The following is a 27,981-nucleotide window of genomic DNA, read 5'->3' on the forward strand; positions in this document are numbered from 1 at the left end:
CTGCTCCAGTTAAGCCCACCAGCCCCTCCTTCAAAGGGGTAAGTGGGGAGGGCGCCATAATCAGCTCCGTCACATGTAGGCTGTGTGACTGCACACAAATAACTTCCCTGGGTACTGGTGCTTCTAAATATGGTCTTCAACTAAATATGGCCTTCAACCGGAAGCACGCAGGGGGAGAGGAGCTCCGAATGCCAGCTCCAGCAGCACGCTGACCCACGGTCTCCCCCAGCCTCATGATTGCTCTCCTAAGTGAGCCCTCCCGGTGCTCTAATGTCCCTAAGCGAGCCCTCCCGGCGCCCTAATGTCCCTAAGTGAGCCCTTCCCGTGCACTAATGGCTCTAAGTGAGCACTCCAGGCACCCTAATGTCCCTAAGTGAGCTCTCCCGGCGCCCCAATGTCCCTAAGTGAGCCCTCCCAGTGCCCCGATGTCCCTAAGTGAGCCCTCCTGGTGCCCCGATGTCCCTAAGTGAGCCCTCCCGGTGCCCCAATATCCCTAAGTGAGCCCTCCCATCACCCTAATGTCCCTAAGTGAGCCCTCCTAGTGCCCTAATGTCCCTAAGTGAGCCCTCCCGGTGCCCTAATATCCCTAAGTGAGCCCTCCTGGCACCCTAATGTCCCTAAGTGAGCCCTCTCATCGCCCTAATGTCCCTAAGTGAGCCCTCCCGGGCCCTAATGTCCCTAAGTGAGTCCTCCCGGTGCCCCGATGTCCCTAAGTGAGCCCTCCCATCGCCCTGATGTCCCTAAGTGAGCCCTCCCGGCACCCGGTGTCCCTAAGTGAGCCCTAGGTGCCCTAATGTCCCTAAGTGAGCCCTCCCATTGCCCTAATGTCCCTAAGTGAGCCCTAGGTGCCCTGGTGTCCCTAAGTGAGCCCTAGGTGCCCTAATGTCCCTAAGTGAGCCCTCCCATTGCCCTAATGTCCCTAAGTGAGCCCTAGGTGCCCTGATGTCCCTAAGTGAGCCCTCTCATTGCCCTAATGTCCCTAAGTGAGCCCTCCCATAGCCCTAATATCCCTAAGTGAGCCCTCCTGGTGCACTAATGTCCCTAAGTGAGCCCTCCTGGCACCCCGATGTCCCTAAGTGAGCCCTCCCGGCACCCTGATGTCCCTAAGTGAGCCCACCTGGCGCCCCAATGTCCCTAAGTGAGCCCTCCCAGTGCCCTAATGTCCCTACGTGAGCACTCCAGGCACCCTCATGTCCCTAAGTGAGCCCTCCCAGCACCCTCATGTCTCTAAGTGAGCTCTCCCAGTGCCCTAATGTCCCTAAGTGAGCCCTAGGTGCCCTAATGTCCCTAAGTGAGCCCTAGGTGCCCTAATGTCCCTAAGTGAGCCCTCCGGGCGCCCGTATGTCCCTATGTGTGCTCTCCCAGTGCTCCTCGGGGTCTCTCCTGCTGGGCATACCCAGTGGGGTCTTGGGGAGGCACTGGCTTTTGAAGATGGCACCTATGCTCCTATATATGGCATCTGCCAGACTGAATGTATTTGCTCCTGTGCAATTAGAACCCAGGGTCAGGGTTGGCATTGACACCTCTGTCCTCACTGCCAGGCATAATCTTACCCAGGAGCCCAGAAGACAAAAAGGGACCCTGCTCCCGCAGTCAAACTCTTACCTGTCCTGACTCCTCTCCGTCACCCGACTCACGGTGGGGGAATGTGTGATTCGGGCTTGCCCCCTCTGATGGCCTGAAACAAGAGACACTTCATTCTCTGAGTCCTGCCCTGCACCTGTCGCGTCATCCTGCCTCTTAGAACCTGGCAGCTTCTCTTCTGACCTCTGACCTTCCTCCTGTTCAAGCAAATCGATAAGGCCATTTGTGGCATCTGAATCCACTGTGTCGTCCTCCACAAGTTCCAGAGAGCCCAACTCAGGGCCCCGCGTTTCCTCCGAGAGTGCCCCCTCCAACTTCCACTCGTGACCTGTGGCGTCAGAGTCCTCAGCCTTGCTGCACTCCAGAGAGGAGTCCTCAGCAGTGACCAGAGAAGGCGTGAGGCCCGCGGACCACACCTGCATGTCAGACATCTCCAGCATGGTGTCATGCTCCATGGCCGCCAAGGGGATGGCGTCTAGGACGGCCACCTCGTTCCAGTACTGGTCTGCACGTAGCGGAGAGGAAAGCGCACAGCCCAGGGAGGCAGGGGACAGCAGCTCGTCCTGCAGTGAGGAGTAACCTGGATGGGCAGACAGAGGGCAACATGCTCCAGCAGTGATTCCTGTCCCACGCATTCACGTGCAGGTCCACGCACACAAATGAACACACACACGCAGGTGCGGCCACAGAGGTGCATGCACATTCGGGGGGGTGGGTTGGGGGCTTTCCAAGCTCCAGGCCCAATGCTCAGGCCTTGTGGCTGCTGCCTGGGCATCCAGGCAAGAGAAGCAAGGCTCTGAATTGGGTGGGGGCAGCCAGGGTGTGAGGCAGAGATGGGGGAGCTCCCTGCTGGATGGCGAAGAGGAGATTGGACTTTCTTATCCAGTTCAGAGCACTAGACAAAGAAGCCTTTATTCAAAGGACTTGTGCTCCAGTCTGTCTCTGATCCCATGAAAGCTCCACTTCTCCATGGCTGGGCAGAAACAGACGTTGCTCCTCTACTCAAAACTTCACTTTAGCTCAGCTCTTAGGTTCTCAGGGATGTACCTTAAAGGGAAGGAAAGGCCACGCAGAACCAGGGGTAGTAACCAGGCTGCCCTTGAGGGGCCTATCAGGGTACGCTAAACACCCATAGACCTCACTGTGGTGGTCAAATGGGAAACAACCTTCTGGTGTGGCCAGGCGTCACTTTCCTCAAGTTGCCTATTGGTTCCAGAAACTCTGAATGATCTAAAGTGCCACAGGGGAGGGCTCTTAGGGCTCAAAAGGGGCAAGGTCAGACGGCACCAAGAGGCACCAGGTCTGCCCGCCCCAAAGCCCTGTGTCCAAGAGCCCTGAGCTGTTTGTCCCAGCTGCAGGTCAGCACCGACCCGGTGGGATGGGAGCCAGCTCACTCAGGCCCTGAGTGCAGGACCCATAGTCACCAAGGCCTGCCCATCTGCCATCCCCTGCTGCCTGGCTGGGATGGGAGTCCCTGCTGGTTGGCTTTGGCACTGGCTCCCTGATGTTCAGAAGTGACTGTGACACTAAGTGGCATACACGCACATGGGCATTTGTGGGGGCATCAGCGCTCCATCCGGGGCTTCTCAGCCCTCCTCTGGCTGGGAGCAAGGACCTCTGCTACAGGAGAAAGAGGACTCTGATGCCTCTTCAGAGCAGGTGCCTCTGTGGGTGGGAGAAGGGACTAGAAGACAAGATTCTCCAATGGGCTTGGCCTGTCTAGGAAACCAGGAAGCAAGTACGTGCTTACAGCAGCTGGAAAGCCCACAGAGCTGAAGGGGGACCCTGGGAATGGGCAGGGCTGCCCCTTGCAGTCTCTAGGGACCTTCCTGCCATCCAGAGATGTCCAGACACCCCCAGCCTAGAGTTCAAACCTAGTTCAAATGCTCCATTCTGCCATTCAGCCCCTACCCCCACTCCTACTCACATCCAACTGCCCCCGGGCTGTGCTTTGATTCAAGCCAGGTGGGCTCCTTTCTTGCCCCCTCACCCTCCGCTCGGGCCTCAGCTCCTGATCACCTGCTCCCCTGCTTTTACGTCACTAGCTCCATTTATTCTCAACCACTCACTGTTCAACCAAAATAAGAGAGGTCCGATTACACGCCAGGCACTGTGCTAGGGGAATGGGGATGACAAACCCCAAACAGACATGCACACACACACTCACACACACACACTCTCACCCACACACTCACAGATGGGACAGCTTCTTGTCTCATGGCATTTTCCCAGCTTCAGCTCCTGTTGCTCCCTCCCATCTCTGAGGCTGTCCTAGGGCACTCGCTAAGGTGGTTCTCAGAAATGCAAACCCGTGAGGACAAGGCTGATGCCTGCCTTCCTCTCTCCACCCTTTCCTGCAACAGGATTGGGCCTCCACTAGCCCCATGACCACTGCAGAGCTCTCCAGGTGTGTGAGAGGACCCAGCAGCTGGAACAGAAAGACCTCAGGCACGTTTAGTGGAACTGCAATTGCTAACATGTATCTGTGTGTTCAACGTGCCCGGAGCCATGCTGTGTACTCCGCATGCATCCTCTTAATCTCCCCAGGAAAGTTTTCTTCCCTACAAGCCTACTTGGTTCCAGGTCCCAAATGAGCGGGGAGGATGAGCCCGTGAAGGTGGGGTGGTTGGAAGCAGGGCTGCACAGTGGCAGAGACTGAGGGAAACCCCTTTTAGCTCTGGCCAAACTAGGAAGAACAAGAAGGAAGCAGTGGGAAGAGTAGGTGAAATGGGTGGGTCACATCTTACCATGAAACGAACTCCAAGTCACTGTACATGAAACTGTGACTTGAGGAATTATATAGCTGACCAGGGCCATGGCCTTCAAGCCCTTCATAGAAACCCCTCCAGATATACAAAAGCAGGACATTTTGGGGTCAAGTGATGATTATTTTTCTTATTACTCTTGCGAGCATTTTATATTATTTACATCACTTACTGAGCATTTTGTTGTTGTTTTTTGAAGCAGAGTCTTGCTCTGTCGCCCAGGCTGGAGTGCAGTAATGCAGTCTCAGTTCACTGTAACCTCTGCCTTCCAGGTTCAAGTGATTCTCCTGCCTCAGCCTCTCCATTGGGAGTAGCTGGGATTACAGGTATGTGCCATGATGCCTGGCCAATTTTTGTATTTTTAGTAGAGACGGGGTTTCGCCCTGTTGGCCAGGCTGGTCTCGAACTGCTGACGTCAAGCGATTAGCCTGCCTCAGCCTCCCAAAGTACTGGGATTACAGGGTTGAGCCACTGCGCCCGGCCACTGAGCGTATTTTTAGTGCAAAACATATCTAACGTGTTATTTTTAATTGCCACAACAACCACATAAGGAAAATAATATGATTCCTACTTTATAGATTAGGAAACTAGAGGTTTAGCAACTTGCAGAAGGCCACACAGCTAGTAAGTTTGGTCTTTTCCATAGACTTTGCCATTAATCTCTTTTAAAAATAGCTTTGTTGAGGTATGTTTGACATTCAATAAATGTGTATCTTTAAAAGGGGGTAAATTGATACGTTGTGACACATGTGTACCCCCATGAAGCCATCACCTCAAAGAAGAAAAAGTACATTTGTCACCCCAGAAAGGTCTCCTCAAGCTTCTTTGTAATCTCTTCCTGCCCTTTCCTCCTCCAACCCCAAACCATTCCCAGGTGACCTCTGATCTGCTTTTTGCTACTATACATCAGTTTGCATTTCCCAGGATTTTACATAAATGGATTCATACAATATGCACTCTCTCTTTTTTTTAAGCCTGGCTTCTTTCACTCAACATAGTCAACTTGGGTTTCATCCATGCTGATGCATGTATCAATAATTTATTTCTGTTGCTAAGCCATAGCCCTTTGGATGGATATATCACAGTTTGTAAATTTATTTACCTGCCAATGGACATTTGGGTTGCTTCCAGTTTGTGGCTATTACAAATAAAGATGCTAGTCTGTATGGACATAATGCTTTCTTTTCTCTTGGGTAAATAGCTAGGAATGGAATGACTTGATTGTACAGTAGGTGTATGTTTAACTTTGTAAGAAATGATAAAGTGGTTGTACCATTTTGCATTCCCACCAGTGGTGTATGAAAGTTCCAGTTCCCCCATATCCTCACCAACACTTGATATGGCCAGGCTTTTTAATTTTTTTTTTTTTTTGAGACGGAGTCTCGCTCTGTCGCCCAGGCTGGAGTGCAGTGGCGCAATCTCGGCTCACCGCAAGCTCTGCCTCCCGGGTTCACGCCATTCTCCTGCCTCAGCCTCTCCAAGTAGCTGGGACTACAGGCGCCTGCCAGCATGCCCGGCTAATTTTTTTTTTTTTGTATTTTTAGTAGAGACAGGGTTTCACCGTGGTCTCGATCTCCTGACCTCGTGATCCACCCGCCTCGGCCTCCCAAAGTGCTGGGATTACAAGCGTGAGCCACCGCGCCCGGCCTCAGGCTTTTTAATTTTAACCATTCTTTAAGGTGTGTGGTGGTACGTCCTTATAGTTTTAATTTATATTTCCCTAATCACTAATGATGTTGAGCATATTTTCATGTGCTTATTTGCCATGTGTATATATTCTGGGTGAAAAGTCTGTTCGAATCTTTTGTTCAATCTAAAAACTGAGTTGTTTTCTTATTATTAAGTTTTGAGAGTTCTTTATATATTCCAATACTATAGCAGATGATTATTTGCCAATATTTTCTCCTAGTCTGTAGCTCGTCTTTTCATTTTCTTAACAGTGTATTTTGAAGAGCAGAAGTTTTCGGCCGGGCACGGTGGCTCACGCTTGTAATCCCAGCACTTTGGGAGGCCGAGGCGGGTGGATCACGAGGTCAGGAGATCAAGACCACAGTGAAAACCCGTCTCTACTAAAAATACAAAAAATTAGCCAGGCATGGTGGCGGGCGCCTGTAGTCCCAGCTACTCGGAGAGGCTGAGGCAGGAGAATGGCGTGAACCCGGGAGGCGGAGCTTGCGGTGAGCCGAGACTGCGCCACTGCACTCCAGCCTGGGTGACAGAGCGAGACTCTGTCTCAAAAAAAAAAAAAAAAAAAAGAAGTTTTGATTTTGATGAAGCCCAACTTGTCAATTTGTTCTTTTATGGATTGTGCTTTTGGAGTTGTATCTGAGAAATCTTTGCCTTAACCAAGATCTTTAAGGTTTTTTTCTTATGTTTTCTTCTAGAAGTTTTATAGTTTTAGATATTACATTTAATCTATGACCCATTTAGAGTTGATTTTTGTATACAAGGTAATAATCCAAGTTCATTTTAGTTTTTTGCATAAATGTTCATAAATGATATTGGTCTGCAGTTTTCTTGTTAATTGTCTTTCTTCCCAATATCAGGGTAATGCTGGCCTCATAAACTTAATTGAGAAGTATTTTCTCATTTTCAGTTTTCTAAACAAGTTGTTTCTTCCTTAAATGTTTGGTAGAATTCACCAATGAAGCCGTCTGGGCGTGGACTTTTCTTTGTAGGAACGTTCCAAACCATACATTTAATGTCTTTCATTTATATGGGGCTATATCTACTTCTTCCTAAGTGAGCTTTGATAGTTTGTGTCTTTCAAGGAATTTGTTGATTTCACCTGTTTTCCAATTTACTGGCACAAAATTGTCATAATATCCCTTTATTGTCCTTTTACTACCTATAGAATCTGTAGACATTCTATAGGTAGTATATATTCCTTATTCCTGATATTGGTAATCTGCAGGTCTTCTCTTTTTTCATAATCAGTCTGGCTAGAGGTTTATCAATGTTACTGATCTTTTCAAATCACCAGCTTTTGGTTTCATTAAGTTTCTCCAAGTTTTTCTGCTTTCTGTGTCACTGATTTCCACTCTGATCTTTATTATTTCCTTTATTCTATGATTTTGGGTTTAATTTGCTCTTCTTTTTCTAATTTCTTAAGGTAGAAAAGTCTTTATTTTGCTTTCATTTTTGAAGTTACGTGTGCTAGGTATAGAAGTCTAGGTTACTTTGGAGATGTTGTTTCTTTCTTCTTTAAAGATGTGGCATACTTTCAAGATGCCACACCATGTTCTGGCTTGTGTTGTGTCTTTTTTTTCTTTTTTCCTTTTTTTTTTTTTTTTTGAGACAGGATTTCACTCCTGTTGCCCAGGCTGGAGTGCAATGGCACAATCTTGGTTCACTGCAACCTCTGCCTCCTGGGCTCAAGCGATCCTCCTGCTTCAGCCTCCCGAGTAGCTAGAAGTACAGGCATGCACCACCATACACGGCTAATTTTTGTATTTTTTGTAGAGATGGAGTTTCGCCATGTTGCCCAGGCTGGTCTCGAACTCCTGAGCTCAAGTGATCCACCCACCTCGACCTCCCAAAGTGCCAGGATTACAAGCGTGAACCACTGCGCCCGGCCTTGGCTTGTGTTCTTTCTAATAAGAAATCTGATGTCAATCTTATTTTGGTTCCCTTGTACATAACACATTTTTTTCCCTCTGATTGCTTTTAAGATTTTTCTCTTTACCACTGGTTTTGACCAGTTTGCTAATAATGTGCCCTGATAGAGTTGCTCACGTGTTTCCTGTGCATGGGGTTCATCAAACTTGTTGGATCTATGTCTTCATGATTTTTATCAAATTTGGCAAGTTTCTGTCCATATTTCTTTTTTTGCTTTTTCTTTTTTTTTGCAGGGGATGGTTGAGAACTCTGTTGCCCAGACTGGAATGCAGTAATGCAATCTCGGTTCACTGCAACCTCCACCTCTTGGGTTCAAGAGATCCTCCGGCCTCAGCCTCTCAAGTAGCTGGGACTACAGTCATGCACCAGCATGCCCGGCTAACTTTTCTATTTTTTTTTAGTGGAGACAGGGTTTCACTATGTCGGCCAGGCTGGTCTCAAACTTCTGACCTCAAGTGATCTGCCCACCTCGGCCTCCCAAAGTACTGGGGTTACAGGCATAAGCCACTGTGCCCAGCCCCAAATTTCTTACAATACTTTTTCTTCCTTCTTTTCTGTTGGGAACTGTAATTTCACATATTAGATCACTTGAAATTGCCCCATAGCTTTTTGTTTCTCCAAAACAGAAAGAAAAAAAAAAATGTTTGGAGTTTCTCTTGCTATATTGTCAAGTTCACTAATCTTTTCTTCTGCAGTGTCTAATGTCTAATCCCATCCAGTGTATTCATCCTACACATTATAGTTTCATCTCTAGAAGATTGGCTTGGGCCTTTAAAAAATATCTTCCATGTCTCTACTTGGCTTTTTTGAATACCTGAAATACTGTTACAATCACTGTTTTACTATCTTTGCTAATTCTTTTTTATTTTTGAGACAGAGTCTCGCTTTTGTTGCCCAGGCTGGAATGCAATGACACTATCTCGGCTCACTGCAACCTCCGCCTCCTGAGTTCAAGTGATTCTCCTGCCTCAGCCTCCTGAGTAGCTGGGATTACAGGTGCCCGCCACCTCACCCAGCTAATTTTTTTGTATTTTTAGTAGAGACAGGGTTTCACCATGTTGGCCAGGCTAGTCTCAAACTCCTGACCTCAGGTGATCCACCCACCTCAGCCTCCCAAAGTGCTGGGATTACAGGCATGAGCCACCATGCCCAGTCCTTTGTCTGCTAATTCTAACATCTTTGTCAACTCTGGGTCAGTTTCAATAGATTGATTTTTCTTTGCATTATGGATCCTGTTTTCCTGCCTCTTTGTGTGTCTGGTTACTTTTAATTGGATGCTGGACATTGCAAATTTTACTTTGTGGAGTGCTGGATGGTTTTGTATCCGTGTATGCTTGAGCTTTGTTCTGTTATGCAGTTAAGTTACTTGGAAGCAGTTTGATCCTTTTGCATTTTGCTTTCAAATTTTATCAGGGAGGACTGGAGCTTTGGGGGTTAATTTTTCCCTATTTCTGAGATGAGATCCTTCTTTGTCCCCTGAACAAAGGCTGTGAGAGATCAATTGGAAATAGCTAGCTAATACTCATCTGAAACTTCTGGGGGACCCTCTGCAGGTCTCCAGAGTGTTCTATCTGTGCAACTGTCTCCTCTCTGGTGCTCTGTCTTGAGAACTCCAGCTGTCTTGGTCTCCTTGGACTTTCAAAACGGTAAACTAGACAGCTGTAGGGCTCACTTCATTTATTTCCCATGCTTTGTGGATCAGTGTCCTTTGTTATTTGATATCCATTGTCTTGAAAACTGTTGTCTCATATAGTGTGTCCATTTTTGGTCGGCAGTAGTTTCAAGCAGGAGGGTATATCCAGTCCCTGTTACCCTGTCTTGGCCAGAAGTGGCACACATCGCATCTGACACAGCTCCTTGGATTTGGCTGGATGAACATTCCATCACTCCTTGGAATTGCGATGAGACTTGAGAACTGGGAGAGGGCAGCTTTGCAGCCACAGAACACTTGAGGCTCATTCATGGGTTCCTTTTGTGACTTTCCCACCTTGAGACTTCCACGGCATTTGCTTTAATGGAATTTCACCCAAATAAAGATGTAAGGGGCCGGGCACGGTGGCTCAAGCCTATAATCCCAGCACTTAGGGAGGCTGAGGCGGGTGGATCACCTGAGGTCAGGAGTTTGAGACCAGCCTGGCCAACATGGTGAGACCCTCGTCTCTACTAAAAATATAAAAATTATCTGGGTATGGTGGCGGGCACCTGTAGTCCCAGCTACTCGAGAGGCTGAGGCAGGAGAATCGCTTGAAACCGGGAGGCAGATGTTGCAGTGAGCCAAGATCGCACCATTGCACTCCAGCCTGGGCAACAAGAGTGAAACTCTATCTCAAAAAAAAAAAAAAAAAAAAAAAAGTATGGATACAGAGACCACATGTACCACCTCTGCAGGAAGTCCCTGCTTGTCTTCACTCTGGGACTCCTTCCCTGGTAACAGCACTTAGGGTACATGCCCAGCTGCTCCCTGTCTCAGCCATGCTGGCTGAGATCCAAGGCCACAGGTAGCTAGCTGTACTCCTGGTGCTGGTGAGGGTCACTATAAAGCTGGAGCAATATGTGCACAAGTGCATCCTCGTGAGGAACATCTCACAGGTCTGGGGTGGACCAGACCATAGGCAGATCCACTGGATCCCCCAGGGTGAGTTCCAGAATGTCTGTCTCTCTGGTAGTCTCATGCAGCCCCACCACACCTGGGTCACCAGCTCCTCCCTCAGTCTAGAGGCCTCCTCTTGGGGCTACATGTTGGAGAAGTCAGGTAAAAGGCAGCCACACATATTGGTTTGGGGAAGCATACGGTCAGGTGGTCCCTCCTCATTCTAGGTCACTGCCCTGGTTCTGTGCTGACCCAGAGGTAATAATCGTCCTGCTAGCTTAACGTCAGCAGCAAATGGGGCAACAGGGGTCATCAGACAGCCTCCCCAGACAAGGCCACACTTCACTAGCCGCAGTTGTGAAGAATTGAGGGAAATAAAACATGTTTTATTTCCAAGTGGACATTAGTTTGTGTCTGATTTATCAGGCCAAATGGAGCTCACACGGGTGTGAGATGATCATTTCTCCTCTCATAAGGGAAGTCTGTTTTATTTTCAGAAACATGCTATTTTATTTTGACTCTATAGGCCATGCTTTCTTCATGTTTATTCCCAGGGCCTGGGCAGTCCTCTCCTGTGTGGGAGAAGCACACTGGCCTTTTGGCCTGAGCCCCTCTGCTCTGGCCAATTAAGGCGCTGGTGGTGAGCAGAGCTATGAAGGGAGAGACAGCCTCAGGCTTCTAATTCCTGGACACCCACTTACGTCTCGCTCACAGAGCTGCCTATCACTGCCCAGAGTCCCAGGGTGTCAGAAGGAGGCTCAGACATGCAGAGGGATCAGGAAAAGCACAGAGGAACCAAGGTCCGACTGTGGGCATCAGTGCATTGGGCTGGGTGGGCACCAGGTCAGGCCATCACGAGCCCTGCCCAGGGGAGAGCAGAGAAGCTGCAGAGCCTGTAGTGCCCCCACATCCCCCTTAGACCTCTGACTGTCCTGCCACCTTCTCTCCAGAACACAAGGGCACCCAGATGAGGGCCAGACTTTCTGGGGCAGGGAGGAAGGCAGGAAAAATATAAATAAGCTGATTCTGGACCAAGCAGGGCATCGGTGCATGAGTCTACTGGGGCCGGGGGAGGGTGCACAGGGCACAGAGCTGGGTCTATCGGGGTCCTGCCAGAGAGGGTGTCGGGGGCTGCTGAGGCTGCATAGAGCGGCCAGGAAGCACGGAGCATTTGACTGTGACCATCTGAAATCAACTACTTGGGAGAGGGCTCCCTCAAAGACTTAAGTGCAGTCATGGCCAGAACCCTCTGATGGCTTTCCAGCTCACTCCAAGTCAAACCCAATGTCCTCATGACAGTCTATGGGTGGGCTCCGTGTTACCCCTCCAGCCCCCATGCCTGCCCCCTCTCCCGCTGTCCCTTCGCCCCCGCCTCCAGCCCCGTCCTGTGAACGCATCAGGAAAGCCCTCTTCACACTCCCTGCTCTGAAATCTTCCTCCTCAATGCCGACGCATGGCTGCCACTTCATCTCCAGCAAGTCCTCGAGTGCCACCCGCTTCCCTTGCACCATGAGTCCCCCCGGCCCCGACTCTGGTCTGTTTCTCCTGCACCATGCGTGGTAACTGCTGGTGTGTGATACAGTTCCCCACGTGGCTCTCCTCACAGGAGGGAAAAGCTCCACGAAGGCAGAGCTTTGTTTTGTTTTGTCTGGTTGAGAACAGGCATCTCTCTCCTGCCTAGCACAGTGCCTGGCGTGTGGTTGATGCTTGCAAAATATTTGCCAAATGGGCTGACCCCCTGAAGCAGAGCCCTTTCAGCAGACATGGAGTGCACAGGCCCAGTCCCACACAGGAATTGAGAGCCACTCGGGCAAGAATGCCTCAAGGCCTGGTGGGAGCCAGGGGTCTGTGGCCCGGGGAGATGCTCACAGATGCCCAGGTCTGTAACTGTGAATATTCACACTCATGCAGTTCTGGTGGCCCGTTGTCCTGTAGGTGCTTAATCAGGGCACAGGAAATCAAAAGCGTGCCCCTCTGACTTGACTGAAAGTATGCGCTAGGTGTCAAAGAAGCCTTGACACACGGGAAGGGAGAGGAGCTTTGTCACCAGAATTTCCCCAGGTTTGTGGCCTCTCTCAACTGCCCTCAGCCCACTGAGCTCCTGTAAAGCTCTGGACGGGTCCCCTGAGGGGAGGCTGGAATCCCCAAGGGGGTGGACCCGGGGAGTGGGCCGGGCACACGCAGCAGGCAGCACCACACAGCAACACCCGTGCACACACACGCACACATGTATGCACACGCACACACACGAACACGCACACATGCACACACGCACACACACGCACATGCACACACACATTCACACACATACGCACGCACACAAGCACACACACACATACGCCCAGGACACGGCCATGATATGCATGGGGAGACAGGGCTGGGGGCCGTGACATGCATGTGGACATGGCCGGCTCTGCGCCTGCCGAAATGGGGACAGTGGAGACAGGCAGCGCGATAGCATGAGTGCACAGAGGTCAAGATGAGGTCACAGGCAGAAGAGAGGCGATGGGATGTGATCAGCAGATGGGCCCTGCTCCCAGGATGCGAGATGGGACACTTCAGGAGACACAGGACACGGAGCAGGGGACAGGGAGGGCTCAGCGAGTACACGGTCCCCTGGCAGGGGCTCCATGCCCAGGCCCACCTGAGACCTGCCCTCAGCCGCGCCCCCAAACTGTGTACCCAGTCACAGGTGCCCACCCTCAGCCTGGGCGTGGCGGGGATGGCCCTTAAGACGAGGAGCTTGAGGAGCATACACATCACCATGCAGGCATCCAGGGTGACGCGTCAGCCACCCGAGGAAGCCATGTCACAGACATGGAAATTTTGTTTCAAGGTCTGTAAGGAATTTTAGGGATCCAATCCAACTTGCTGATTTTACAGAAGGGGAGAGGGCTCAGTCATGCAGGGAGTTGGCAGGAAGGAAGGGCCTAGAACCCAGACCTGGCCGGAGAGTGGGGCCTCGCTGTTTATGTGCCTGCTGGCCAGAGAAGGGGCAGGCGAGGAAGGGGTTGCAAGGGGGCCTGGCCCAGGAGTGGCAGGGGCTTGGGGGCAGAGGTCACAGCCTCCTGTACATCCTCTCCTTGGACTGGATCTCAAGGGGGATCCCTGCCATGCTGAGTCACATCAACAAAGAATGAGGGGAAGGAGATGAGATGATGGAAAAGGGGGAGAGGAAAAAGCACAGAGACCCGGCTCCAGGAAAAGCAAACTGCTCAGTCCCTAGAAGTGGCCACAGCAGGATTCGTAAAACACCGTCCAGTTAAACTGCACTAGACCTTGGGCCAGGAATCTCCATGCCCTCTGCTTCCCAACCACTGACTGTTTTACAGATGGGGACACTGACATCCCAAAGAGGGCCCACACCTTGCAAAGAGCTACTAGAAAGTCTGCAGCTGTGTAGGGGCAGTGTCTAGCTGGAGGCCTCTGACTCAGCTTTTTCCCAAACACCAGGCCCTGTGGGGACGCAGTTGCTGATGGCAAGGGCCTGGGGGCCATTCTGCAGGGCTGCAGAGGCTCAGGCGGAGGCGATGCCCACCTGCACAGGAGCAGCCATCTCTCTCCTTCGCCTCTGCTTCCCCGGAAAGGAGGAATTCATTGCTGACAAACCAGACCTCCCACCAATGGGAGGCAGAGTGGGTTTTGAGGGATGACGTATTGTGGAAAGGGGTTATTGGTGCTGATGCCTGTAGGGCAGGGCCCCGGCTCAGCGCCCACCTGGTCCAGGTGACACTCACCATTTATCTGAGAGGGTGACAGCGAGTAGTCGCGGTCCGTGTGCCGCCTGTCTGGCTTCAAGTTGCGGCTCTGTCGGCCGGAATCCTCCAGCATGTTCACGATCTCACCACGGTCGATGCTCTGCAGGGCTGTGCACAGATTCTCCACTGTGGGCGCAGAAGAGAGATGCGCGTTACTCCAGGCCAGCGAGCAAGGATCACATGGGCTCAGAAAATGGGGCCAGGATGAAGATGGAGAAAGAAGATAATTTTTTTCAGAAGGTGGAGGCACCCTCTTTTATTAGAATCAAAACAAACTTCCTCTTGGGAGAATACTTTTTATACTTCAACAGATGTTTTCCAAATGCTAACAGTGGGCAGTTATTTTTATTTATTGGTCTCTGTTACCAAAAAATAATAAATTATTTTATTTATTGGTCTCACTCTGTCACCCAGGCTGGAGTGCAATGGGGCACTCTCGGCTCACTGTCCACCTCCCAGGTTCAAGCAATTCTCATGCCTCAGCCTCCTGAGTAGCTGGGATTACAGGTGCATGCCACCATGCCCGGCTAATTTTTGTACTTTTAGTAGAGACAAGGTTTTGCCATGTTGGCCAGGCTGGTCTCGAACTCCTGACTTCAAGTGATCTGCCTGCCTTGGCCTCCCAAAGTGCTGGGATTATAGGCATGAGCCACCGCGCCCACCACAGTGGCCAATTTAAAAGTCTAGAAAGACTGTTTTTATTATTATTATTATTATTATTATTATTTTGTAATCTAAGAGGAATACTACAAGAAAATAAGGATGAGAATGATTAGATTCTGTCCTTTTGAAATTCTTGGTCCTTGCCAGATGATTTGAGATGCAAATGTAAACACTCAATTTCCACTTAGTGGTTTTGAGTCTGGGAATCTGGTTGAGGAGGAGCTGAAAAGAGAATGAGGCAAAGCTCCCTCCAGGTTGGAGGAAGCTCCTGGGAGAATGGGAACTGGTTCAGACTGGGGTCCACCTCACCCAGACTGTGTCCTGAGAGGACAATACTCATTTGCTTGGGAAATTCAACAGGAAGACCTCAACGATGAGTCATACACCCTGCACAGATGTTGTCATCTAGGAGTCCTGATGCAATTTTTATTTTATTTTTTTTGAGTCAGGATTTTGCTTGTTGCCCAGGCTGGAGTGCAGCAGTGCAATTGTAGCTCACTCAGCCTTGACCTCCCAGGCTCAAGTGATCCTCCTGCCTCAGCCTCCAGAGTAGTTGGGACTACAGGTGTATGCCACCACACCTGGCTAATTTTTAAAGGACTATGTTACACAGTCTGTTCTCGAACTCCTAGGCTCAAGCAGTCCTCCCACCTTGGCCTCCCAAAGTGTGGGGATTACAGGCGTGAGCCACCGTGCCAGGCCTTGCAATTTTTATCTTATTCCAAGGATGTGAGAAAGGCCGAGGCCAAGCTTCTCTGGTCATGCCTTCTGGCAGGACTGCCTGGAAGACCTCCTGATGCAAGTGGTGCGTGCGTGTGTGTGAGAGAGACAGAGACAGACTGACTCCAGAGGCCAGTGTCATGAATGGAATTTGAAGGAAGAACTAGTTTGGTGGGGAGGAGGTCCTAGGACAGGCTTTCTCAGCGGGACGGTACTGACTCTTTGCATTTTGGCCTTCACGGATGACCCAGAGGTTCAGCAAGGCCACGCTCTGCTCCAACAGGGAGTTGGGATTTTCCACTCGGATCCTGTTGATGTCTTCCACACTGAACTGCAGCTCCCGGGCCAACTCTGCAAGCAAAGAACCAATAGCAGATGTGAGCCATGCAGGGGGCCTCCAGCACACAGGCTGAGTGGGCACTGGGGCATGAGGGCACCCAGTGGGGAGCACAGGGAGCTCTGAGGCAGCTTCCCTTGGGTTTGGTCTTCCTTCTTATCAAGAAATTTCTTATGAAATGCCAGCAACCTATACCTTTATATCCCCAGAAAATGGAAGAATGGGAGGGGTGCTTGTTAAATAGGTCCTGAATGAATAAATGATCAAATGTCCTTTCTTCCTTTCGTAACTTCCAATATGAGATGATATGACCTCTCAGCAAGGTCAGCAACTTCTGCAAGGTCACAGAGCCAGAGAGTCCCTGAGCCAGGAGGCAGCCGTACCTGCCGATTCTCACCCCAGTGCTGCCTGGGCCACGCCATGCCCTACTGCCGAGAACTAATGAGAATGAAAATGGACTCCTGAGCTTATGCATCTTCAGGGAGAGGCATTATTTACATTTAAAATGAAAATGCAAGTTCCCATCTAAATGCAAGGCAATAATGCAGACTGTTAGCCAACATCCCCCATTATTTTTATTGTTATTTCTTTAGAAGGAAAATAGCATTAGAGTCTAATTTCAAGGATGAAGAAGACTGGGGAGAAAGTGATGGTGAGAATCAGAACACGCACATACAACACAAATGTGCACACACTCACAACACATATGCGTGCATACACACATGCACACACACGCCCCCTGAGCAGTCAGCAGTCATGATTTAAAGAAGGAGCCGTGTCTGAACTTCTGAGTTTGTCACACTGCCGTTCCACAAGTTATTGCCAAAAGGTTTCTGAGTGTGTCTAAAGTGTTCTCCAGGGGAAGTGAATGAAGGGAATCCACTCATATAAAAGCTAACAAAAAATAAGGAGGGGAAGGGGAAGCCAACTCAGCGTCAACAAGAATTGAGTGCCAGGCTCTGGACAGAAATACAGTTATAATTAAGCATTCACCAAGCTGCGCTTGGTTCCTCTTCTTTGTTGCTCAAAGACACACAGTGCTGGATACTGACCACTCGCACCCCCATTGTTCCTAAAGACAGGGTTTCTGACATTAGGCTTCTGTTTAAGGATCCCTTAAGATGGTTTTCAGATTCCCAATTCCAGCAACCACTTTGAAGGCAGGGATCAGCACAAGAACGTAGCTTCTTCCTCTCCCTGTCCATGACTTCACCCTGCACTCTCCGACCAATCAAACACCTACACACTCCAGCCACTCCAAAGCCCTTAACAGCCCTAGCCCTGAACTCCTCCTTGGGGAGACGGATTTGAGGTTTCCTCCTCCCTCCTTGTTTGGTGGTCCTGTGATTAAGCCTCTTTCACGGCTGCAACCCCGTGTCTCCGTGTGTCTTCACTTGCCACTCACACTGGGCAATGGACCTGCTGTGGTTACACAGGGAGAATCCAGTTCTAGGGTCTGTGGTTGGGGCACAGCACATTCTGAGCCTTCACTTTATTTGCCCACCTGTCTCCCTTAAAATAAGATCTACCCCGACGGTTGGCAGGACTTCTGCGAGATCCAGCCACAGCCATAGACCATAGTGGAATATGTTGAGACTTGCCCTTTCCTTCCCTCCTTTTCAAGGTCTCCTGTAAACTCAAAAGCTGATTCTTTCTTAGAAAGGAAAGTCAGACAGAGATGGAGGCAGAGGGCTCCCCCTTCATGGGCACCCAATGTTGTGGCTTGGGCAGCAGACCCAGCTCAGATAATCACAAATCAGATAACCCATGGGTGATAAAAGGAGGGTTAGAAATGCCTCATTCATTGCTCATTGCGGGGGAAGAGGGTAGGTGAGATGGACAAAGTGCTTTTCTGTCCCCAATTCCCCACTCACCTGCCCAGCTGAGACCGAGGTGCTCTGAGATAACAGCCATCTTCATCTCTGGCTGGTCAGTCCCACTGAGAAAACCTGGGGAGAAGCATTAGATTTCATTTAGTAGCCAGGGCAGGACACAGTTGACAGGCATGAGGACACGGCCTGTGATGGATGTGGCTTCCGTGTGCACTGGGGTGATTGTCTAGACTCTCTGCAAGATCAGGGGAAGACCCGAGTCAGCTCTGCAGCTGCTTTTGGAACTGGCTGAGCGAGCGGCACCTCAGCAGAGCCCTCACAGGGCTGCGGGGAAATGAGCTCACGCCCACCCTTCTTGGGAAGGGAGCAAGCATGCATCAACACACAGAGGCCATACCTGGTGTGGACTCGCTCAGAATGCTGTATCGCAGAGACAGGGGCGTCGGGGTCCTTCTCCTATCTTCGGCTCCGCTTCCCTGCAGAAGAAGAAAGGGTGCTTTGGGTTTTGGACTCTCCCCACCTTCCCAGAGAAAGTGATCTGAGCTCCCATGCTGCAGGGGTGTGGAAGGCTGACCCCAGTCCTTGTAAACAATCAGTCCATTTCTTCAGGGACTTAACACAAAGAGTAACACATGGGAGGAGTGGGAGTGAAGGGAAGTTGAAGAAGCGCACATGCGTTATTAATCACAGTCGTAATAACGGCAAGCCCACGTCACCCCATCACCTGCGAGGCCCTATTTAATGTTCATGGCAACCTAGGAGGTGGGTACTGTATTACTCCCATTTCATCAATAAGTAAACTGAGGCATAGAGAGACAAAGTTCCTTGCCCAAGATCACCCAGTTAATATGCGATGGAGCTGGGTTTGAACTTAAAACGATTGTTTTTCTTTTTGGATTTCTTTCTGCTTGAAAGACCCGTTTCTCTACTGCCCTAAGGTCTTAACATCACAGCCCTGTGGAAAAGCATCCAGATGTTTGCCCAAGGCTGCAGAAAAATATTCTCTCTCTCTCTTTTTTTAATAGCCAGGGTCTCACTCTGTCTCTGAAGCTGGAGTGCAGTGCGATGGCACGATCATGGCTCACTGCAGCCTCAAACTCCTGGCCTCAAGTGATCCTTCTGCCTCAGCCTCCCGAGTGCCAGGACTACAGGTGCATGCCACCATGCCCAGCTAATTTTTCAGTTTTGGTTTTTTGTACAGACAGGATCTCACTATGTTGCCCAGGCTAGTCTTGAACTCCTGGGCTCAAGCAATCCCTTGCCCCAGCCTCCCAAAGCACTGGGGTTACAGGCATGAGCCTCTGCGCCCAGCCTGAAAATCCTCTTTTGAAAAAGAAGTTGGTTCACCCTCATCTCATGCCCAAAAAGAAAAGAGAGATTGAGCCATGGACTTATGAATGTAACCTTGCTTCTTTCCTAGTTTAGCATGGAAGGCTAATGATTAAAACGACAACAACAGCAAAACAACACCAACGAAAACCACGGAGACGGTCTGGAGACGTATGATCCCTCCAAAGTCCCTAGCAGAGGTGGTGACTGGGATACTCTTACAGGTATCGACAAATGAACATACGTGGCCAAGACTCCTTTGCTGAGCTCAAAACCCTGGGTGTTTGCAGTGGCTGAGGACACCAGGCTTCCCTTCTGTGAGGGCCTAGCACCCTGGGAAGATAAGCAGGTAGATGAAAAAGCGGCCTGAGAGAAGCCATGCAGGGGCTGGGAGACCTTAGCAGCTCTCCTTGGTGTGAACCTCGGAGGCCTTGGGCCAGGAACACCAAGGCAGATGCCCTTAGGGCCCCTTGTCACCTTCACACCTAGGGAGCCCAGGGTCCACAGCGTGAATGTGCCCATCACCATCTGATACCAACATTTGTTCTTCCTGTCACATGACCAGCACTGCACTGCAAATTGCAGAGAGGGTCAGGGCACGGTCTCCCCGCCAGGCCACAACATGAGCATGTGGAGGAGAGCTCAGCACCTTTGCATGCCTCGGGGGACTCAAAGTTTCCACCAGGAAGAAGCCCCTTGGAAGTGCTGGACCTGGGGTCTGTTTGGGGACCTCCTACAGGGAACCCGTCTCGGGCCAAGGCTCCTTGGCAGGTGCCAGCTCACCTTGGTGCAGGGGGGCATGGTGATGTTCAGGTGGCAGAGAATGTGCTGGGTGTCCTCGTACTTCATCGCCTTGCGCAGAAATGACAGGGACCCTCCTGGCTCTCGACTGCTGTCCCTCACCTAAACTCAATCACACAAAGGAGAATTCAGGGGCCCTTTTCTAGGCCACCCGGCTGTCTGTTTTAGAGAATTCTGCCTCCCCAACTTTCTAGACCCAGAGGAGAGGTCAGCCAGAGGGCACCGGCACCTTTACAGGCATGGCCAGACGGTTCTCCCGAAATGACTGGAAGTGGAAGCTCCGCTGCTGGGCAGCTTTCTTCACAGGCACCAGGTTCCCGGACAGTTCTGCAAACAGGGACATTCCTTCCAACACCTGCAGGAGAGGAAAAGCAGATACAGCTTGTCAGGAAGAGAAGGGCCCAGATGTCCCCCCTTCCACCTTCGGTCCTTCTCTCTCCAAGACACTCTGCTGCAGCAAGAGGCATGGGGGTGTGTGCTGCGAAATCCACTGACTGTCGTAGGAAAGGCTTTATTTCCAAAATTGTGATCAATGAGGCATGCTTCCCGACTTCAATAGATTTTGTAATATGTAGGGATCTTCAAATATCCCTGAGATGTTGATGAGAATTGCTATCAAGTATTCCAAAACTTCACTTGAATATCATAACATAGCTTCTGAAAAACAACAACAATAACAAACCCTGGTTCTGGGCTGGGCATGGTGGCTCACGCCTGTAATCCCTCCACTTTAGAAGGCCAAAGTGGGAAGATTGCTTAAGTTCAGGAGTTTGAGACCAGCCTGGGCAACATAGGAGATCCTCATCTTTACAAAATTTTTTTAAAAAATTAGCCAGGTGTGGTGGCATGTGCCTGTAGTCCCAGCTACTTGGGATGCTGAGGCAGGAGGATCACTGGAGGCCAGGAGCTTGAGGCTGCAGTGGGCTATGATGTCACCACTGCACTCCAGCCTGGGCAACAGACTGAGATCCTGTTTCTAAAAATAAAACCAAGGTTCTGTTTTTACGTCTGTCCAAAGATGCTTTGTTCATGAGAAGAGCTGGAAACCAGCACTTGCTCTATTTTAATCTCACCCATAATAATGATCCCTACTGTGTATATAAAGCTTTCAACTGATAAGTTATCATTAACTCATTTGACAGTTGAAAAAATTGAGGCTGAAAGAGAAAAACCGGTTTACCTCGTTAGTGCCTAAGACAGGAATAGAACCAAGGTTCTAGTCTTGCGCTTGTTCTACGGGGCCCTCGGCCTTCCCCAGGAAAACTCAGTGCAGATTCTGAGGCTTAGATCACTGCTGGCTTACTATGCATCTTAACCCAACTGGGTCTCTTAGGATCGGTAACTGGTTCAGACCTAGCCCCCATGCCTTCACTCTTCACATTATCTGTTGAGCCCTTTCCTCTGCCTCCTCGCCTAGGTGCTACTGAAACCCTAGCACAGCAGGTGATAGTGTGGACTCTGGGGCCAGAGATGACCTGGATAAATCCCGTCTCCACCACTCACTTAGCTGTGTGACCGTTGGCAAGTTACTTAACCTCTCAGCCTCAGTTTCTTAATACATAAATAAGGGATAATAAAGGTACCCACAAATATAAGAATTAAATGAGATTATGCAAGAAAAGCACTTTTAGTTGTTTATTTAATAGAGATGGCATCTCACTATGTTGCCCAGACTGGTCTCAAACTCCTGGGCTCAAAGCGATCCTCCTGCCTCAGCCTTCCAAAGTGTTGGGATTATAGGCGTGAGCCACTGAGCCTGGCCAGCACTTTTGTTTGTTTGTTTTTTGTTTTGTTTCCTGCCCCCACCACCATACCCAGCTGGCTAGCACTTTTTTTTTTTTTTTTTTTTTTAAACAGAGTCTCGCTCTGTCTCCCAGGCTGGAGGCAACAGTGCGATCTCAGCTCACTGCAACCTCTGCCTCCCGGGTTCAGGTGATTCTCCTATCTCAGCCACCCAAGTAGCTGGGATTACAGGCAAGTGCCACCACGCCCGGCTAATTTTTGTATTTTTAGTGGAGACAGGGTTTCACCATGTTGGCCAGGCTGGTCTCGAACTCCTGACCTCAGGTGACACACCCGCCTTGGCCTCCCAAAGTGTTGTGATGAAAGGCGTGAGCCACTGCACCCAGCCTGGCCAGCACTTTTAATAGTCCCTGGTGCACAAGACCTTCGGCAAATGCCAACTCTTTTCACAGATCACTGGAAGAAAAGCCGGCAGCCTCCTCTGAGATGTGCATGGTGGCATCTCTCTCCTTTCCTGAAGCTTCTCTAAGATGCTTCTCAAGATAGGTCTCAAAGAGAGACAGCTGTGGAGCCCCTCGTCTACAGAGGGAGGACTGCCTGCCTGCCCCAGGCAATGGTGTTCTGGAGAAAATGGCGGGAGGGTTTGTCCCAGAGGCGGTGCAGGGCCCAGCCCCGTACCTCTATGTCCCTGCTCCGGGCCACCTCCACGAAGTTCTCATGCTGCTCCAGGGTCTTGTCCACTTTATCATCTGTCATGCAGTAGCAGCGCAGGCGCCCCTCTCGGGGGTCATTCATCTTGGCAAAGATGACGAATTTGGCCATGTAGGGCACTGCAGTGAGCTCTTTGTACAGCAGGGTGGCGAAGTTCACAGCCTCAGCGGTCCGAGGACAGTCCGACAGCCAAAACCTAAAAAGTAGGGTGAGTTATAATGTGTTCCAAAGTGCCCAACAGACAGCATCCTTTCCATCCAGACGGGAGCAGCCCGTGAGCCACGCCATGGCTACTCTTGCCACACTTGTGGTCACAGAGGCTTCCACGTGGAGGGGACAGTGAGGGAGCCTCAGCCTCAGGCCTGGACGGCAGCATACAGCCTGAGGATGGCCCACACAATTCTGGGCTGGGCTGGCCTCTTCTCACCTGGCGGAGACATTGGTGGTGAAGTTGGCGCACTCGTTGGCATATACAAGTTTGGTGGTTCCTGTTATGTCTTCCCACTGGGCTTGGTCTGTTCCTCCTGTAACACCGGCAGAAATGGGGCTGGAGACAGTCTTCAGGACATAAGCATGGAGCTTACGAAAATGCTAAGGCCCTGGTGTGCAAGGTGAGACTGAGTGAAGCTCACTTTGTCTGCAGCCCTGGGCACACCTACCCTCACCCTCTGCTCTTCCTCCTAGCAACCTGCATGCCCCTCCTCCTAGGGCTTGGAGGGTTCTTCCCCAGGGACATGGACTTTTTTTTTTTTTTTTTTTTGAGATGGAGTTTCATGCTTGTTGCCCAGGCTGCAGTGTAGTGGAATGATCTCGGCTCACTGCAACCTCCGCCTCCCAGGTTCAAGCAATTCTCCTGCCTCAGCCTCTGGAGTAGCTGGGTTTGCAGGTGCATGCCACCATGCCTGGCTAATTTTTGTATTTTTAGTAGAGACGGGGTTTCTCCATGTTGGTCAGTCTTGTCTCAAACTCTTGACCTCAGGTGATCCACCCACCTCAGCCTCCCAAAGTGCTGGGATTACAGGCATGAGTCACTGCATGGGCATGGACTTTTAGGCAGATGCATCATCCTTCCATCTCTTGGAAGAGCACCTCACTCCCGGGGAAGTCAACAAAAACTAAGAGGATTGCTGGCCTCGCCTTCTCGAGTCACCCCCCTACTGTGTTCCAGAAGCACTGCAGTGCCGGCCAAGAACACAAGTCTGAGGCAGGGGCCCCTCTCACCAATGACGCTGCAAAGCAGGCGCAGGCTGGTGGTGTCTCCCTCCCCGCTGTCCCTCGGATTGTCCGTCCAGGAAGGAGGCAGCGGGATCCGAAGCCCGATGGGGCGGTGGAACTTCCGGCGCCGGGGCTCCACGGTGACAATGGGGCTGAATGTGGCCTGGTTGCCCAGGAGCTTAGTGACAAGCTCATCCGGGACAGGCTGGGCCTGTGAAATGACAGAGGCAGGACACTCAGGCCCAAGCAGGAGAGTGGCTAGTCAGACGGGAGGCAGCTCCATGCCTGGTGAGAGTGGCTGTCAGTGCACGGGGTCCCCCCTGCTGTTGGACCACAGAACCGACATGGTGGAGCTTGCCTTCCTGAGCCCTTTCTCCCCTTCTCCTCTGCTTCTTACTCCCAGGGCTGGTGCATCTTTGCTTGCACCACAGTCAACTCCCGGAGGTCATGCGGTTCCTGCATGCTGCACAGACCGGGCTGTGCAGCTTGATGGGTTACCAGGGGTTCTGCAACTTATCAGGGAGCTTCCACCTTACCCCTTCCCACTCGACTCTCCTTTCAGCTTTAAACTCAGATCTCCACTGTGGCATTTCAAAGCACCAGACAAAAGTGTGGGGATATCCTGGGGAACAATGTGGCCTTCCCAGAGGCCTGGAGTTCAGTCCACCCCCAGGACCTGGCGGGGAGGAGGGCTGTCACCTGCAGAGCCAGCTTCACTCTCTTGGTGACAGCATTCTCCGGGAACGTTGCCTGTACCAGGGGCACCAGCTTGCTCTTCAGGGAGCCCCCTTCGGGACCAATGGTGTCGTAGTCCTGGCAGAGCCGCGACATGATCACGAAGTACAGCGGGAAGTCGGTGGTGATTATTCGGCACACCCTCTTCTTCTCCAGCTCCTCCAGGCTCCCCAGCTCTGGAATCACACACGCAGGCCACCACCCCGGTCACATCAGGCACAGGTTCAGGACTTCCAGGGGCCCCAGAGCCTCCTTGTCCCCAAGACCCAGTGCACACACCCTCCCCAGGTGCCGGGCAGCATAGTGGCCAGAAGAAGTGCCCAGGCCCAGAGGCCTAGCAGAGGAGATGCGGCTGCAGGCAGCAGCTGAGATCCCCTCACACATCCTGGGGACCCAGGGCTTGTCCACACCAGGCCATTCCCAGCCTCTTGGGGCTTCCCAAACTCCAGGTGGCCCTCAAAGACCACCTTTAAGGTGCAACTCAAACCCCTCTTCTGCAAGGAGGTGACCCAGCCCTGGGATCCCCCACCCCTACCTTCGTCCATCCCGTTGAGGATCTGATCCAGGTAGCTCTCTCCATAGCGGCTCCTGTGCTCCTTCCACACGGAGCCATTTTCACTCCTCAGAACCACAAGCTCGCGGTCTCCACGGCCGTGGGAGGCAAAGTGCGGGATCTCCACGATTACAGGGCTGAAACAAGGACACAGTGGTGATGGGAGGTGCTCACACAAGGCACGTGGGGCACAGGGAGGGATGGGGCTGCCGGCTCCCACCCAGATGGATAAGGCGCTTCCGCTGCCACGTGGAGGCCCCATCTGCAGGCAGGTCTCTAAGTGGACCAGACCCATGGGGAGGTCCCCAGGGCTTCCCATGGCCCCGCTTGCTCCCCGCCAGGCCTGCAGTGACAGTCAGGGCAGGGCCAGTCTCATTTCATGGGGGCTCTGCTTCCATGACCTAAAAATCCTGTCCTTGCACCTGATTCCAAAAATCCACCTGACATCCCTAGACAGGTGACCTCATCTATCAACTGGCCATAATGACATTTCCTTTGGAGGGACACTTTGAGGACAAAGGTCAACGAGAAAACTTGCTGCTTTGCAAATTGTGGTGACCGCTCTGAGGGGGCCAGGAGGCTGGACAGAGGTAGAAGGCAGGGCCTCCTGGTCAGGCCTGTCCCCACATCACACCCATTGTGCCTGAGGGGCAGCAAAGCTCCAGGAGGAGCCCAGGCTGCTTTAGGGGAGTGGAGCACAGGCTCTGGAGCCGGGTACTTCCCTTGTCCTCAGGGGAAACGGCCAGGGAGGCCGTCTTCCTGGGGACTCTCAGTGCATAAAAGGTCAGACCCTCAGGCCTCAGAGTGGCCTTGTCTCCAGTGTCACACAATATTTAAGAGTTGTCTTTTTGGTTTTGCTTTTTATTTTTTACAAAGACGGGGTCTTGCTATGTTTTCCAGGCTGGTCTCGAACTCCTAGCCTCAAGTGATGCTCTCACCTCAGCCTCCCAAAGCACTGGGATTACAGCATGAGCTATCATGCCCGACCTGAGATCTGAGAGTTGTAAGCCCTCTTAGGGCTATGGACGCCTTCGTGTGTTAGGAAAAGTCAGGGAAAGGGGAGGGGCACCCAGTTCTGTTTCCCCGTCAGGACAGTGGAGATGGTGTGGCCTCCGTGGCACAGGGACAGGGGAGGACACGGGCTGCCCACGCATGCTCACCTCAGGAACTGTGCCCCCGTGGGCCCCAGCGCGATGATCCTGCTGGCCAGGCCCTCCTCCTCGGCCAGTGGGGGTGGCGTGCTGAGCTTCTGGGGCTTGACCAGGCGGCAGGTGATGCGGGTGGGTGCTGCGCACGTCCGTGGTGGGATCACCACTCGCAGGCCGTTGTGGCGACTTCCTCTCATGGAACCACCCCGGGCGTCGACCATGAAGCTCACCAGAAACCTAGGAGTGGGGCAGATGCACGTTGGGCTTCTGCATCCCCTCTCTGAGATGGAGACAGGAGTCCCCAAGCTCTGCGCCCGCCACTCACCCTGTATGCACCGGGCTGGCCACCGGGCTGATGTTATCTGAGGTCTCAGTGGCTGGGCTGCTGGGGATGAGGGAGTCCTCATCATACTCTTTAGATGCCTGAGGAGAGAGAAAAGGTCCTCCTGTCCCACCTCCTCCCGGGCCAGCTGGAGGCCGTGCCAGGGCATGGAGGCTTGGAAGAGCCTTGCCGCCAGAAACCAGGTGCCACGTGGAGAAAGTGCTCCCACGGGATCCCACTGCCCTGTCAGACAAGGCTGTCCTGGGGTCTAAAAAGAAGCACGAGCTTCCTCCCACCTCCATGCCTCTCCTTGGCTCAAGACCCTGGGACAGAGCCTTGGAATGGATGGAGCCAGTCCTCACTGTTCAGTCTGGCTCCAGGCCTCAGGCCTGCTGCACCTGCTGCAGACCCGCCCCCTTCTCTCCAGCTCTGCCCATGGGGAACCCTGCCCTCGGCAGGCCAACTTCCTCTAGGGTGGGCACTGCATCCCAGCACCGTGACCGCCTCGCCACTTAGCTGTGGGCGGGCTACCTGCCCTGTGGACATCTGGAGTCCACGAGGTGAACACAACAGACTCCTGCCCTTGTGGGGCTTCCTGCCTCCTCACCTGTGCAACAGGGGCTTGCCTTAGGGTAACGCTGCAACTACAGGGATGCCAGGCCGCCCCGGCACAGCCAGCAGGACCTGAACCCGGGCTTGGTGCTCTCCAGATCTTCACGTTTGCTTTTTCCCCTGGTCCAGAACGTCCTTGTCCCTCGCCCTTGTTGATCTAATCCTCTCCACTCCCCACGTCTCACCTCCTCCACAGATGCTCCCAGCCACCTTGGGGCTGGCTAGGGCCTCCCTGCTCTGTACTCTGTGAGCACTCACACCACACAGTGGAGCACTCCCCCGCTGTCCCTCCTGGTTCTGTGCTAACTGGGTTCACGCGTGCGAGTCCACTCTTTCCGGTTGGGCCCCGGCTCCCAGGAGGCAGGTGTCCAGCCCTCCTGCCCGAGCCTGTCCAGGGTGCACAGCAGGAATCCAGTAAACATCTGCTGGCTGGAGTTCCTACCCTAGGCCAAGAGTTGAAGACAGTGGGCTGGTCAAGGACCCGCTGGCTTCTCACTGCTGCTGTCCTGGGCTGCATCCAAGGACTGCGCCACCACAGGAAAGGGCCCCATCTGACCATCTCTCCCAGACGCCGCCCACCCAACGCCGCCAATGCTGCACCATTATGAGGCGTCCAAGCATGGAATGCCAGTTGGACAGTGAGTGGCACGTGAACTATTAGTGCCTATTGTGCTACGTACAGGCCACCCCTCAACAGTCACTGTCCCAGGTACTCATGCTCTCCACGTGGGGAAACCACAGAGAAGGAGCTTCTCACCTGCTCCTGTTCTTCTGACCTGATTACCACTGTCTCAGGCATGACACAGGGAATCCTGGGGATGGCTGGAGACTCCACCCTGCGTGCCAAGAACACCAGAACATCACAGGGCTGATCCACTTGTGCACACAGCTTCCTCTTCCTCTTGCCTCCAAGCCTCTCCCTCCGGCTTTCCACTCCAGAGCCTG

At 51.9% G+C, this 27,981-nt stretch overlaps 1 protein-coding gene across 5 annotated transcripts in view; it reads right to left on the reverse strand.

Moving 5' to 3' along the window:
* Positions 1-27,981, reverse strand: part of ANK1 (ankyrin 1) — a 242,735-nt gene that overhangs the window by 17,990 nt on the left and 196,764 nt on the right. For 4 of the 5 annotated variants that reach the window (XM_058433668.1, XM_032144332.2, XM_032144329.2 and 1 more), the window contains 15 exons: positions 27,794-27,872; positions 26,428-26,525; positions 26,115-26,339; positions 24,937-25,091; positions 24,366-24,577; positions 23,673-23,877; positions 22,879-22,975; positions 22,419-22,647; positions 20,227-20,352; positions 19,980-20,099; positions 18,265-18,343; positions 17,910-17,984; positions 15,918-16,049; positions 14,295-14,441; positions 1,606-2,164 (listed from right to left, as the gene is read on the reverse strand). In XM_058433668.1, the coding sequence (XP_058289651.1) occupies positions 1,606-2,164; positions 14,295-14,441; positions 15,918-16,049; positions 17,910-17,984; positions 18,265-18,343; positions 19,980-20,099; positions 20,227-20,352; positions 22,419-22,647; positions 22,879-22,975; positions 23,673-23,877; positions 24,366-24,577; positions 24,937-25,091; positions 26,115-26,339; positions 26,428-26,525; positions 27,794-27,872 (2,538 nt within the window). The remainder of the gene's footprint in view (positions 1-1,605; positions 2,165-14,294; positions 14,442-15,917; positions 16,050-17,909; positions 17,985-18,264; positions 18,344-19,979; positions 20,100-20,226; positions 20,353-22,418; positions 22,648-22,878; positions 22,976-23,672; positions 23,878-24,365; positions 24,578-24,936; positions 25,092-26,114; positions 26,340-26,427; positions 26,526-27,793; positions 27,873-27,981) is intronic. The other variant, XM_058433669.1, reaches the window with a different exon arrangement.

Source organism: Hylobates moloch, unplaced genomic scaffold, assembly GCF_009828535.3.
Source record: "Hylobates moloch isolate HMO894 unplaced genomic scaffold, HMol_V3 SCAFFOLD_22, whole genome shotgun sequence".
NCBI classification, from domain to species: domain Eukaryota; kingdom Metazoa; phylum Chordata; class Mammalia; order Primates; family Hylobatidae; genus Hylobates; species Hylobates moloch.